The sequence below is a fragment of the Neoarius graeffei genome, chromosome 26 (genome assembly GCF_027579695.1).
Source record: "Neoarius graeffei isolate fNeoGra1 chromosome 26, fNeoGra1.pri, whole genome shotgun sequence".
In the NCBI taxonomy this organism is placed as follows: domain Eukaryota; kingdom Metazoa; phylum Chordata; class Actinopteri; order Siluriformes; family Ariidae; genus Neoarius; species Neoarius graeffei.
Genome location: NC_083594.1, coordinates 25,610,918 through 25,623,461, shown reverse-complemented (window position 1 = coordinate 25,623,461; position 12,544 = coordinate 25,610,918). Strand labels below are relative to the sequence as shown.

General features: G+C 41.4%; 1 protein-coding gene across 3 annotated transcripts in view; it reads left to right on the top strand.

The window, feature by feature from the left end:
- Positions 1-12,544, top strand: part of pxk (PX domain containing serine/threonine kinase) — an 87,140-nt gene that overhangs the window by 46,331 nt on the left and 28,265 nt on the right. For all 3 annotated transcript variants that reach the window (XM_060910061.1, XM_060910063.1, XM_060910062.1), the window contains exon 10: positions 7,634-7,795. In XM_060910061.1, coding sequence (XP_060766044.1) covers positions 7,634-7,795 — 162 coding nt within the window. The remainder of the gene's footprint in view (positions 1-7,633; positions 7,796-12,544) is intronic.

Here is a 12,544-nt window from a genome sequence, read left to right as displayed (position 1 = left end):
AGGACCTGGAAATCTGCCATATCTTTCTCTTTTGGCGCCGTGAGTCAACACGGACACAGAGAGGAAGGCTCGCTCCGCGAGCCAACCAGATAAAGACATCTTTTTCTTTTCTTTCTTGCAAGATCCACGAGTTAGCGCGATTTTTTTTTTTTTTTTTTTACCACTGGCCATGGTAGATTCTAAGATCGCGCGATTTTAAACTCGGTGAGTTACAACCGGTTTCATTCATTAAGTACGTACGACTGCAGCTCAAAGCAGTTAATTTATAATTAGGAGCGACCAGAATTCCTCCTGATTGAAGCGCTGTGCACATTAATTTAATCAGAGACTTTCTTTTCATCACGAGCGACGCGTCGGATTAAGAGAAGTTCTCTGTCCACGGAATCGACTCACGTGCTCCACAACACAAAGCTAATCAGGCCCCACCAGGCCTGATAAACCACACCTCAGTTAGCAACCCACGCTAGCCTTTCTTTTGCTAGGCCATAGGCCTAGCCATGTGGTCAACTCCTCCCCCACAAACACACGTGGAGTTAGCTACACAAAGCTAATTCTCTTGTGTGGGCCACACCCACACAAGGCCTCACACACACACACACACACACACACACCTCACTGTTTGTATATAATACTATTATCCATTTTTATCTTTGTTATAATAAATTCATTTATTATTGAAACTGTGTGTATTTATTTGTTGTGCTTAATATACTCGAAGTCACCCAATCTCCCAAAGAATTCAGAAAGGTGCATATGAGTTATGTAATACGGTAAGTGATCATAATAATTTAAGTGATTCACTTGAATGACTCACTTGAATGACTCACTTGAATGACTCACTTGAATGACTCACTTTAAGTGATTCAATTTAGACGATTCAAATGAGACTGATTCAATTTAATTATTAATCTTCAAATTTAATATGAGACTGATTTAATGAGATTGATCACTCAATTACCCAAATGCACCCACATATTAAGTTGGTGCCCCGTGTGAGGCGATTGGTTTGTTGACTTCTTGAATATTGTTGCAACAACAAATAAACTATCAGTTTGTTTAAGCAACTGCTAAGGTATATCCCCAGGTGTGTTAAAACGGTTAACAGTAGCGTGATAACCATATCACAAATACTCATAACCTATTCATAACTTAGGATAAGAGAGCATTGTCAGCAAAAACAGCCTTATCAACTGATTAATTAATTACATAGTTAATATTAATAAAAATTAATTAATAAATTAACTCATTGATTAATTAATTATCCAATATCCAACCTAAGCAAAATGGCATCCCCTCATGTCTCAAAAATTGAAGACAACGCTCAAGACGTGTCTCTCCTTGAGGTCATCGCAGACCTCATTCACTGCTCTGCCTCCGAAAAGGCAAACATTAGGAACATGAGTAAGAGTGAATGCCAAAACAACATAATCAACTCAAACAAACACGAGAGATCCAAAAGAAACAACTATTAGTGTCCAAGCGGCACTAGGTAAGTTATTCCTATCATACTTCCGAGATACTGATTCAGAAATCAGACGCCTCCGCGGAGAGGTTGAAAGGCTGAACACCAGCAACGCCGAGCTGGCAGCCGATAATAATGATTTACATAGGGAGTGTGAACTCTTGAACTCCCTTGAGGATGGCACCGAACGGCTAGAGAAAACCGAAATGGCTGCCAAGAGGGCTGCCGAAGAGCAGACCCCCCAAGAAGAGCACGAGGGGCGTGAAAGACCCCCAACAATGCACCGAAGCTCAGAGCGGGAAGAGGCGTCCGAACCGGACACCGCAGATTACCTGGCCGAGGACCAGACACCCCGCCAAACTCCAACTCGCTACACGACTTCGTCGTTTAGCCAGGGTGGAGCCGTACTGCGCTCATCCCAAGCCCAGGACCATAGCACACCCAGGTCAGTGTGCTACAGTATCCCTGATCCATCGTCGGATGAATCAGGCTATGAATCTAGTGCGAAACGGGAGCGATTCCAGAGTAGCTCAGACAGTGAGTACTCAGGAGAGCGAAAGAGGCCGCACAAGGACGTGCACCCAGCCCTCCGCATACGGCAAATTGACCTACTTGCCCAAGATGTCAAGCGATTCCACCCCGACAATAAAAGAACAAATGTAAATGATTATTTACGAGAAATTGACCGATGCCTGATGGACCTGCCGAAAGCCACAACACGAGAGAAACTCAAACTGATCTGGAAAACCTCCAGTAGCAGCGTTCGTGCCTTTTTAGAGACTCTACCCCCAAACATTAGCGATAGTTATTCGAAACGTCGTGACTACATGAGGGAAGAATATGCGCCGTACATAGATGAAACCTCCGCAACATTGTGTGCTATACAAATCAAACAAAAACGGTCTGAGGCGCCTCGTAAATATTATAGACGGCTATGTACTGCCTATTTCCAGGGTAGTAGCGCACCAGGCTTGGAAGAAGATAGAGGTTTCAAATCCCTCTTCTTGCGTAACCTCCACCCAAGCGTGCGGACTCAAGTCGCACTGACGTGTCGATGAGGTTGCTACTCGATGAGGGAAATTAGGCGACTAGCCCAAATGACCTGGGAGACCATTGTCAAAACCGCAAACGGAAACGATGATGAACCCAGTGTCCTTAGGCTCCAGGATACAGACGAGCCCCCACTAGCCTTAGAAGGAGGTGAAGCTCCGAAAGGGGGACCCCCCTGGAGAAATCCCGGTCCGAACCGCCCCTTGCCGAGCCATCACCAGCGTGAGCTGAGAAATCGGCAGGGTAAGGCCAGGAGGGACCGAGGGCAAGTCCACAGTGACTATGGCAACCACCCATCACATGAAAAGGGTCATAGGGAACAAGGTGGTTGGCAGCAAGACCGTCATCCCCGCTCTGGCCAGAGACGGCAGGAGCGTTCCGACCGTAGCTCTAAACGTAGGGGTAGAGATGAACAACACAGTGACTCAGACCAACCTGGTAAGGTCCGCTCAGAGATGGATTCTTTAAAAGCCCAGTTGGCTGAGATTAAAGAACTGTTACAAAAGAGGTCAGACCCCTCAACAAAATAAATCGAAACGAGCGTAAAGAACAAAAAGCCTACTGTGACCGAAAAGCCTCCCATCACACATATCAAATAGGCGACAAAGTCCTATATTTTAACTTTACCAAGCCGGTAGAAGTCTCAAAAAGTTCCTACCACACTGGTCGGGACCTTTCGATCGTAGGAAAACTGTCCCCCATCGCGTATCGCATTAGGACATCCAGGCCCAATCAAACGCTCTCATATCGATTTCCATAACAATCAAATCAAGCCATTTGAACAGTCCTCACTCCAAAAGGGGGGACACGACGGTTAGGCCCATCCTGTCCACCTAGCTTGTACGCCTCACTCACCCATAAGCATACACTAACGTTCCCAGTCAGACTCATACCAACCCAATAAAGTAATAACCCTTCGATATAACATGGTAGATAAAATACTAAAATCTGCTATTATTACTAGTGTGTATTCATCGCAAATACACCTGGCATATAGTCTTGGCAGTGCTATCCTCATTTTTGTGAATCCACAAGACTTAGAGATGTGCATCCCCACTAAAGACATTCCCTGGGTCTGCCCAGGCAACCCATACATAACACTACACGCCAAGCTGGATAAGATGGTCTGCGTCCCTGACAGCTTTAGACGCAGTAGCAAACTCTTTCTGGCCAGACCACCCGCTGCTATCACCTTTCTAGAAGATTAGGTTTGCCAACCCAAACACTAATACTTCTTTCCTTCCTTCATTTCTTCTCTTTTCTTGTTTTTTTTTATATGCATAGGAAATTAAACACTACGTTTCATGTTTAATTTTTTTTTTTTTTTAGATGTGATGTTGACCTAGTTAGCTAGAGTGATTATATGCCCAAAATGCCCATAGCCTGAGTATATGCCCAAAATGCCTCTGCCTCCAACTGTCTTACTGGAACTCATGAGTTTTCACAGTTTTCACAGGACACCATGGACTGTGCAGAGCAAGGCTACCTCAAGGACTATGGACATGCGGACTGTACGGTACTGTGCTCTCAGTGCTACGACTCCATCATACCCCTGAGACCAAAAGGGGGATTGTAGGTACACAGTCCGTCTAAAAACTACAACACAGTCTCTTTAAGAAACTACATTTCCCATCAGCCAACTTCCGCATTGACCTACGTCACGCCTGGGCGGGATCACTTTCATCACATCCTCCATGATTCCGTAAAGGACCTGGAAATCCGCCATATCCTTCTCTTTTGGCGCCGTGAGTCAACACGGACACAGAGAGGAAGGCTTGCTCTGCGAGCCAACCAGATAAAGACGTCTTTTTCTTTTCTTTCTTGCAAGATTCACGAGTTAGCACGATTTCTTTGTTTACCACTGGCCACGGTAGATTCTAAGATCGCATGATTTTAAACTTGGTGAGTTACAACCGGTTTCATTCATTAAGTACGTATGACTGCAGCTCAAAGCAGTTAATTTATAATTAGGAGCGACCAGAATTCCTCCTGATTGAAGCGCTGTGCACATTAATTTAATCAGAGACTTTCTTTTCATCACGAGCGACGCGTCGGATTAAGAGAAGTTCTCTGTCCATGGAATCGACTCACGTGCTCCACAACGGCGAGACTCAGAAGTTTTAGAACGTCTCCATAATCTTGTATGTAAGCAAGATATTGGAAGTAAGACTGGCATTTTGGGGCATAATTATAGCTAGTCTTTATGAATTTGCTTTTATTGAAATAGTGTGACTTTAAACCCAGGTTTATTTGTTACACTGTTAAACACGCAGCGTGTTGATTTATTTTGTTCTATGTTCTCTCAATTGTTGAAAAGATAGGCTGTGCATGCTTCTCTTTATTCTGTACTAACATACTTGATTTCCTTATACATCATGACCGCATCAAGATTTCAGTGAATTCAGTATTGTTATAAGCTAGTGAAATTAGCCTACGGCTAATTCTTTGTTCCATTAGCCTCCATGGCTAATTGTATTTGTCTCAAGGGATCACAAGGCCTCTACCACGTGGAGTTAGCTAAACACACGGCTAATTCCTTTGTCTACTTAGCAACACAAAGCTAATCAGGCCCCACCAGGCCTGATAAACCACACCTCAGTTAGCAACCCACACTAGCCTTTCTTTTGCTAGGCCATAGGCCTAGCCATGTGGTCAACTCCTCCCCCACAAACACACGTGGAGTTAGCTACACAAAGCTAATTCTCTTGTGTGGGCCACACCCACACAAGGCCTCACACACACACACACACACACACACACACACACACACACACACACCTCACTGTTTGTATATATTCCATCTGCTATTATTCATTTTTATCTTTGTTATAATAAATTCATTTATTATTGAAACTGTGTGTATTTATTTGTTGTGCTTAATATACTCGAAGTCACCCAATCTCCCAAAGAATTCAGAAAGGTGCATATGAGTTATGTAATACGGTAAGTGATCATAATAATTTAAGTGATTCACTTGAATGATTCACTTGAATGATTCAGTTTAGACGATTCAAATGAGTCTGATTCAATTTAATTATTAGCCTTCAAATTTAATATGAGACTGATTTAATGAGATTGATCACTCAATTACCCAAATGCACCCACAATAGGCAAACCACAAGAATTACATAAACACTGAAACAGGGAAAAAATATTGTTTGTAGTGTCCAACCAAATTTGTTATTTTAACACAATATAAAGTTGTGGTCAGAAGTTTACATACAGTGACATTCATATCCAAGATGACATTCATGTCATGGCAACATTTGGGTTTTCAGTAATTTCGTTGAACTGTTCTTTTTCTGTGGCAGAATGTACAGCATACATCTTTAATTAAAAAAAAAACCTAGAATTTGGTGCACAAGTTTTAATTTTCCTTGGGTTTTCTGAAATCAACACAAGGTCAAAATTATATATACAGGGTCAAAAATATACATACAGCACACCTAATATTTGGGTAACATGTCTCTTCGCGAGATTCACCTTGACCAAGCATTTTTGTTTACCATGAACAAGCTTCTGGCAGAATTCTGGTTGGATATTTCACGACTCTTCATGGTAGAATTGGTAGAGTTCAGTTAATTTTTTTTTCTTTTTCTTGGTATGGACTTGACTTATAAGCACAGTCCATATATTTTTTTCAATAGGGTTGAAGTCAGGACTTGTTTTAAACTTAATGTTAGCCTGCTTTATCCTCCACAACCAGCTCTGATGCGTGTTTGGGTTCGTTTTCCTGTTGTAAGTCCCAAGTCATGTTCAAGTTTCTGATGGTTGATGCTGAAGAATTCTGAGGTAGTCCTCCTTCATTATTCCATCTACTTTGTGCAATGAACCGGTTCCACTGGCAGCAAAACATCCCCAGAGCATGATGATCCTACCACCACAACCAGCTGGTACAGTGCCCCTCTGTACATGGTGGTCATTGTGGCCAAACAATTCAATCTTTGTCTCATCTGACCATACAGCTATCCTCCAGAAGGCTTTTTCTTTGTCCATGTGGTCAGCTTCAAACTGTAGTTAAGCTTGAAGGTGTCAATTTTGGAGCAGGGGGTTATTTCTTGGATAGCAGCCTCTTAGTCCATGGTGATCTGAACTGTAGACAGTGCTCCATCAGCTTCCAGTTCATGGCAGGGCTGTGCCATGGTGGTTCCCAGGTTGTTCCTGGCCATCCAAACCAACTTCCTTTCAGCTGAGGGTGACAGTTTGGGTTTTCTTGAAGCAAAGTGGCTTGGCAAAGTAACTACAGCTCACAATAACTTGGATACAATTGTTTGAACCGATCTTGGAATTTGCAGTTGTTTAGAAATGGCTCCAAGAGACATTCTGGAGTTGTGCATATCTGCGATCCTCTTTCTCAGATCTGCATTGAGCTCTTTGGACTTTCCCATTTTACTGTGTGTTGGTCAATCTAATGAGTGCTGTAAACAAACCCTTTTTAGGCACAGAGAAGCTGCCAGCTGTAGTCAATCATGAACAGGAAGTTAAGAGACCTTAGCCATGGTAAGATAAGAGACATTTTGGAAGTTTTAGCACCTCTGAATTAATAATCTAAGTGAGTGTATGTAAATATTTGACCCTGTATGTATAATTTTGACCTTGTGTTGATTTCAGAAAACCCAAGGAAAATTAAAACTTGTGCACTAAATTCTAGTGTTTAAAAAAAAAAAAAGTATGCTGTACAATCATTCTGCCACAGAAAAAGAACCATTCAAAGAAATTACTGAAAGCCCAAATATTGCCATGACATTCATATCCAAGATGACATTCATGCCACTGTATGTAAACTTCTGACCACAGCTGTATTTCTCCAAAATACAGCAAGTTGGATCTGATGAGAGTAAACAAGTTTGTATTTTTTGTATTTAAGTATGGAAAAGGTAAATATTAAATTAATAAGATATTAAATCATGAGTTTTCTTTGGTGCATTATCAGGTAATTATTTAGTTTTTAAATGTCCTCTGTTATCTACAAATTTAATCAAGTTTACTTCAGTATCTTAATAAAAGTAATTTTGTTAGATCGCATATCAATTATGTCATTTTAAATTAATGGATCATAAAAGTAATAACAATGGATTTTTCCCTCTTGTTTGTTTGTCCCCATTCCCCATCTTGACTTAGGCCCTGAAATTCCTCCATGATAAGGGTTTTCCATACGGGCATCTCCACGCCTCAAATGTTTTAATTGAGGACAACACATGCAAACTACTGGACATAGAAAACTCCATCCTGGGACTTCCCTCTTTCTACCGGCCTTATATCACCCAGTTCAGGAAAATTAATGTAAGAACTTGCTTGTATTTACACAGAATTTATTATTATAATTATTATTATTATTATTATTTTTTTTTTTTAAATCAGTATTGTATTTTAGTATATTTTTCAATGTAGGTTCTCATCTCATTATCTCTAGCCGCTTTATCCTGTTCTACAGGGTCGCAGGCAAGCTGGAGCCTATCCCAGCTGACTACGGGCAAAAGGCGGGGTACACCCTGGACAAGTCGCCAGGTCATCACAGGGCTGACACATAGACACAGACAACCATTCACACTCACATTCACACCTGCGGTCAATTTTAGACTCGCCAGTTAACCTGACCTGCATGTCTTTGGACTGTGGGGGAAACCGGAGCACCCGGAGGAAACCCACGCGGACACGGGGAGAACATGCAAACTCCGCACAGAAAGGCCCTTGCCGGCCACAGGGCTTGAACCTGGACCTTCTTGCTGTGCGGCGACAGCGCTTTAATGTAGGTTATGTTACTTTATTAAAATATAGTACACACTCATATTTGTACATCCTGATAATCCTTTACACAGTATGTTGCGATATTTCGCATGGACAAGATTGGTATAATGGAAACTTTAATCTCAGTGTTGTAGTCAAGTTACTAAACCTCGAGTCCAGTCTCGAGTCCCCAGTGTTTAAGTCCAAGTCATTAAAAAAAATTAGTCAAGTCCGAATTGAGTCCAACACTCCAACTGCACCAAGACAGTGGCTGTTTTAGCGCCATTAACATTAGTTTGTTCCTGAACATGACGTATGAACAGGTGAATGTGCATTCTCTTTATCAGGGAATGTGAAGTATTCTGTCAGAGATGGTTGGGAGACGGATGTACAGTGCCTTGCAAAAGTATTTATCCCCCTTGGTGTTTGTCCTGTTTTGTTGCATTACAAGCTGGAATTAAAATGGATTTTTGGGGGGTTAGCACCATTTGATTTACACAACATGCCTACCACTTTAAAGGAGCACTTTATTTATTTATTTATTTATTTATGTTAAATATTGTGACACAAACAAATGAAAAAAAAAAAACAGAAATCTGGAGTGCGCATAGGTATTCACACCCCCAAAGTTAATACTTTATAGAGCGACCTTTTGCTATGGTTACAGCTGCAAGTCTCTTGGGGTATGTCTCTAGTAACTTAGCACATCTAGCCACTGGGATTTTTGCCCACTCCTCAAGGCAAAACTGCTCCAACTCCTTCAAGTTAGATGGGTTGCGTTGGTGTACAGCAATCTTCAAGTTATGCCACAGATTCTCAATTGGATTAAGGTCTGGGCTTTGATTAGGCCATTCCAAGACATTTAAATGTTTCCCTTTAAACCACTCCAGTGTAGCTTTAGCAGTATGTTTAGGGTCAATGTCCTGTTAGACCGTGAACCTTCATTCTAGTCTCAAACCTCTGGCTGACTCAAACAGGTTTTCCTCCAGAATTGCCCTGTATTTAGTGCCATCCATCTTTCCTTCAGTCCTGACCAGCTTTCCTATCCCTGCAGGTGAAAAACATCCCCACAGTATGATGATGCCACCACCAGACTTGACTGTAGGGATGGTGTTCTCAGGGTGTTGGGTTTGCGCCACACATGGCATTTCCCATGATGGCTAAAAAGTTAAATTTTTGTCTCATTTGTCAAAGAGTGTGTGTGTGTGTGTGTGTGTGTGTGTACATACATACGTGTGTGTGTATATAAAATAATGGTCAATTCAACCTCCTTAGTTAGGCTACACACAGATTAAAACCTCTCTCTGTCTCTCTCTGTGCAGGCGTGCGTACACAAGGGAGAACATTTGCCAACTTGGCACTGTGGATAACAGTTGAAATAATCCTGAGTGTATGTTTGAGTAACAGTGAAATGAGCAGGCACGAGGAACACATTTACTTAGTTATTTACTTTATTATTTGTTCATTCTTTTGTGTGAACGTTTATTCATTCATTAAAAAAAAAAGCTTGGAATAAAAAAAATTGCCCAAAAATGTAAAATAGTTTCAATTTTTAGTAACCGCATTATATATGTAATGCTTAATGACAATACAATATTTTAACATATTTTAAACACTTTTACATTTCATTGTTTTTTGGGGTTTTTTTGGGGGAAGAAAAACGAACACCATGTGACCTCCTGGACTGGATTTCGCAACTTCTCATGCCTGTATCGAGGATGCACTTTGCAAAGAAGCTCTTTGTAATGTTGCTATTAAGACTCCTTCTGACGAGTGAGTTCGGGAAAACCATGTACAGAGACGACGTCCGTTGCTGAAGAGAGTCTCTCAACTCTCTCTTTAGCCCTAAAGGGCAACGTTATTGGGAAACCTACCCCAGAATGGCAGGCAAAATCGTAAAATGGGCAATTGGTCGAGCGAGGCACAAACAGGCTATCGTAGATTCGGCAGAATCAAAGATGAGAAACAGGAAATCAGAGCTCAGGAAACCAAACAAGGAAATAAGGCTTGGTAATGTGTCAGCAACACAACTCAATACTTCACGAAGTAAGTGTGTTTTCACAGTCTTTATTTAAGCACGCTGATTGCGCCTTAATCCTGTGCCGGTTGTGGTGCCCGTGTGCTGTCCGGCACGCACCAGAGGTGCATGCGGCAAGATGCGCAGGTGTGACTGTCTTGTACGAAATTAATATAAAAATTAATGTAGATATAAATATCTTATGCCAAATTATTATGGCATGTTACAAAAAAATAAAGGAAAAAAATCTGAGTCCGAATGCAGTTAACACATGAGTCCGAGTCGTCAGTGCTCGAGTCCAAGGTCACGAATCCTTAAAATTAGGGCATGAGTCGGAGTCCTGGACTCGAGTACTACAAGCCTGCTTCATTTCATATCACTACTCCTGTGTTTCCTTTGGGGCTAGGCTGCTTAATTTGGCAGCTTTCGTTGACAGCATATGTGCTTTTGGAATAAACTCTGGCCAATTTAGAAAGCAGGAAAAGGACAGCTGTTTTATAGGCGGCCTTATTTTAGACAGATTTGGAGGAGCGTTGGGTATAAATATTCTGTTTAAAAAAAAAACCCTCATATTGGCTGGGAAATAATTTTGACATTGTATTTTCTACAATATTGTCAAATGTTATGATAAATGGTTATGGAATTATTGGAATGAGAATTTAATCAGTCTGTAATACATAATTTTACAGTGAGTAACTACATGGAGCTTTCCCACTGCCGCAATACTCAAGCAAGTGCCTAGTCTATAACCATTATTCTCTTTTCCACAACAAAGAAAGCCAGTTCCATTCTGTCATCAAAATATTATGGTTTGGAGGCAAGGAACCAGTGATGTCAGCGCTGAAGGGTGGGATCAGTTAGCTGACAGTGAATCAGTAAATCAAATTATTTATATGACTTATAACTTGTATGGTTCCAAGTTATTTCTTGCCTTAAAAATGCAAATACTTTTTTAGCCAATGCACTCCAATTGGTCACATGGTTATCCCCCAGTGGCCGAAAGGGGATTATGTCGTGGCAATGTCTGTCCATCCATCCGTCCATCTGTCCCAGGAAGGGTGCTCACCTTCTGGAATCAACTCCCCTCACAATTTTTGGAGGAATTTCACGAAACTTGGCAGAATTCTTTGTTATATGTCGGTAGTACACATATTGTAATTTCGTTAAATTGGATCACCTTTTACCAGAGTTGCAGCCCTTGATTAACAAAATTATACTTTGACAATTTCATGAGCATGTGTTTTCCTTCTGAAATCAACTCCTCTCTCAATTTTTGGAGGAATTTCACAAAACTTGGCAAAAGGCACTGTTGTATGTACAACCCTGATTCCAAAAAAGTTGGGACAAAGTACAAATTGTAAATAAAAACGGAATGCAATAATTTACAAATCTCAAAAACTGATATTGTATTCACAATAGAACATAGACAACATATCAAATGTCGAAAGTGAGACATTTTGAGATTTCATGCCAAATATAGGCTCATTTGAAATTTCATGACAGCAACACATCTCAAAAAAAGTTGGGACAGGGGCAATAAGAGGCTGGAAAAGTTAAAGGTACAAAAAAGGAACAGCTGGAGGACCAAATTGCAACTCCATTAGGTCAATTGGCAATAGGTCATTAACATGACTGGGTATAATAAGAGCATATTGGAGTGCCAGTGGCTCTCAAGTAAAGATGGGAAGAGGATCACCAATCCCCCTAATTCTGCACCGACAAATAGTGGAGCAATATCAGAAAGGAGTTTGACAGTGTAAAATTGCAAAGAGTTTGAACACATCATCATCTACAGTGCATAATATCATCAAAAGATTCAGAGAATCTGGAAGAATCTCTGTGCGTAAGGGTCAAGGCCGGAAAACCATACTGGGTGCCCGTGATCTTTGGGCCCTTAGACGGCATTGCATCACATACAGCAGGGGTCTTCAATCCTATCCGCAAAGGGCCGGCGTAGCTGCAGGCTTTCATTACAGCCAAATTGGAGGCTCACTTGATTGTTGACTGGAGACGAGGGTGAAATGATTAAACAAGTGAAATCAGGTGTAGCTCCTGCTTGGTTGGAATGAAAGCCTGCAGCCACACTGGCCCTTTGTGGATAGGATTGAAGACCCCTGACATACAGGCATGCTTCTGTATTGGAAATCACAAAATGGGCTCAGGAATATTTCCAGAGAACATTATCGGTGAACACAATTCACCGTGCCATCCGCCATTGCCAGCTAAAACTCTATATTTCAAAGAAGCAGACGTATCTAAACCTAATCCAGAAGCGCAGATGTCTTCTC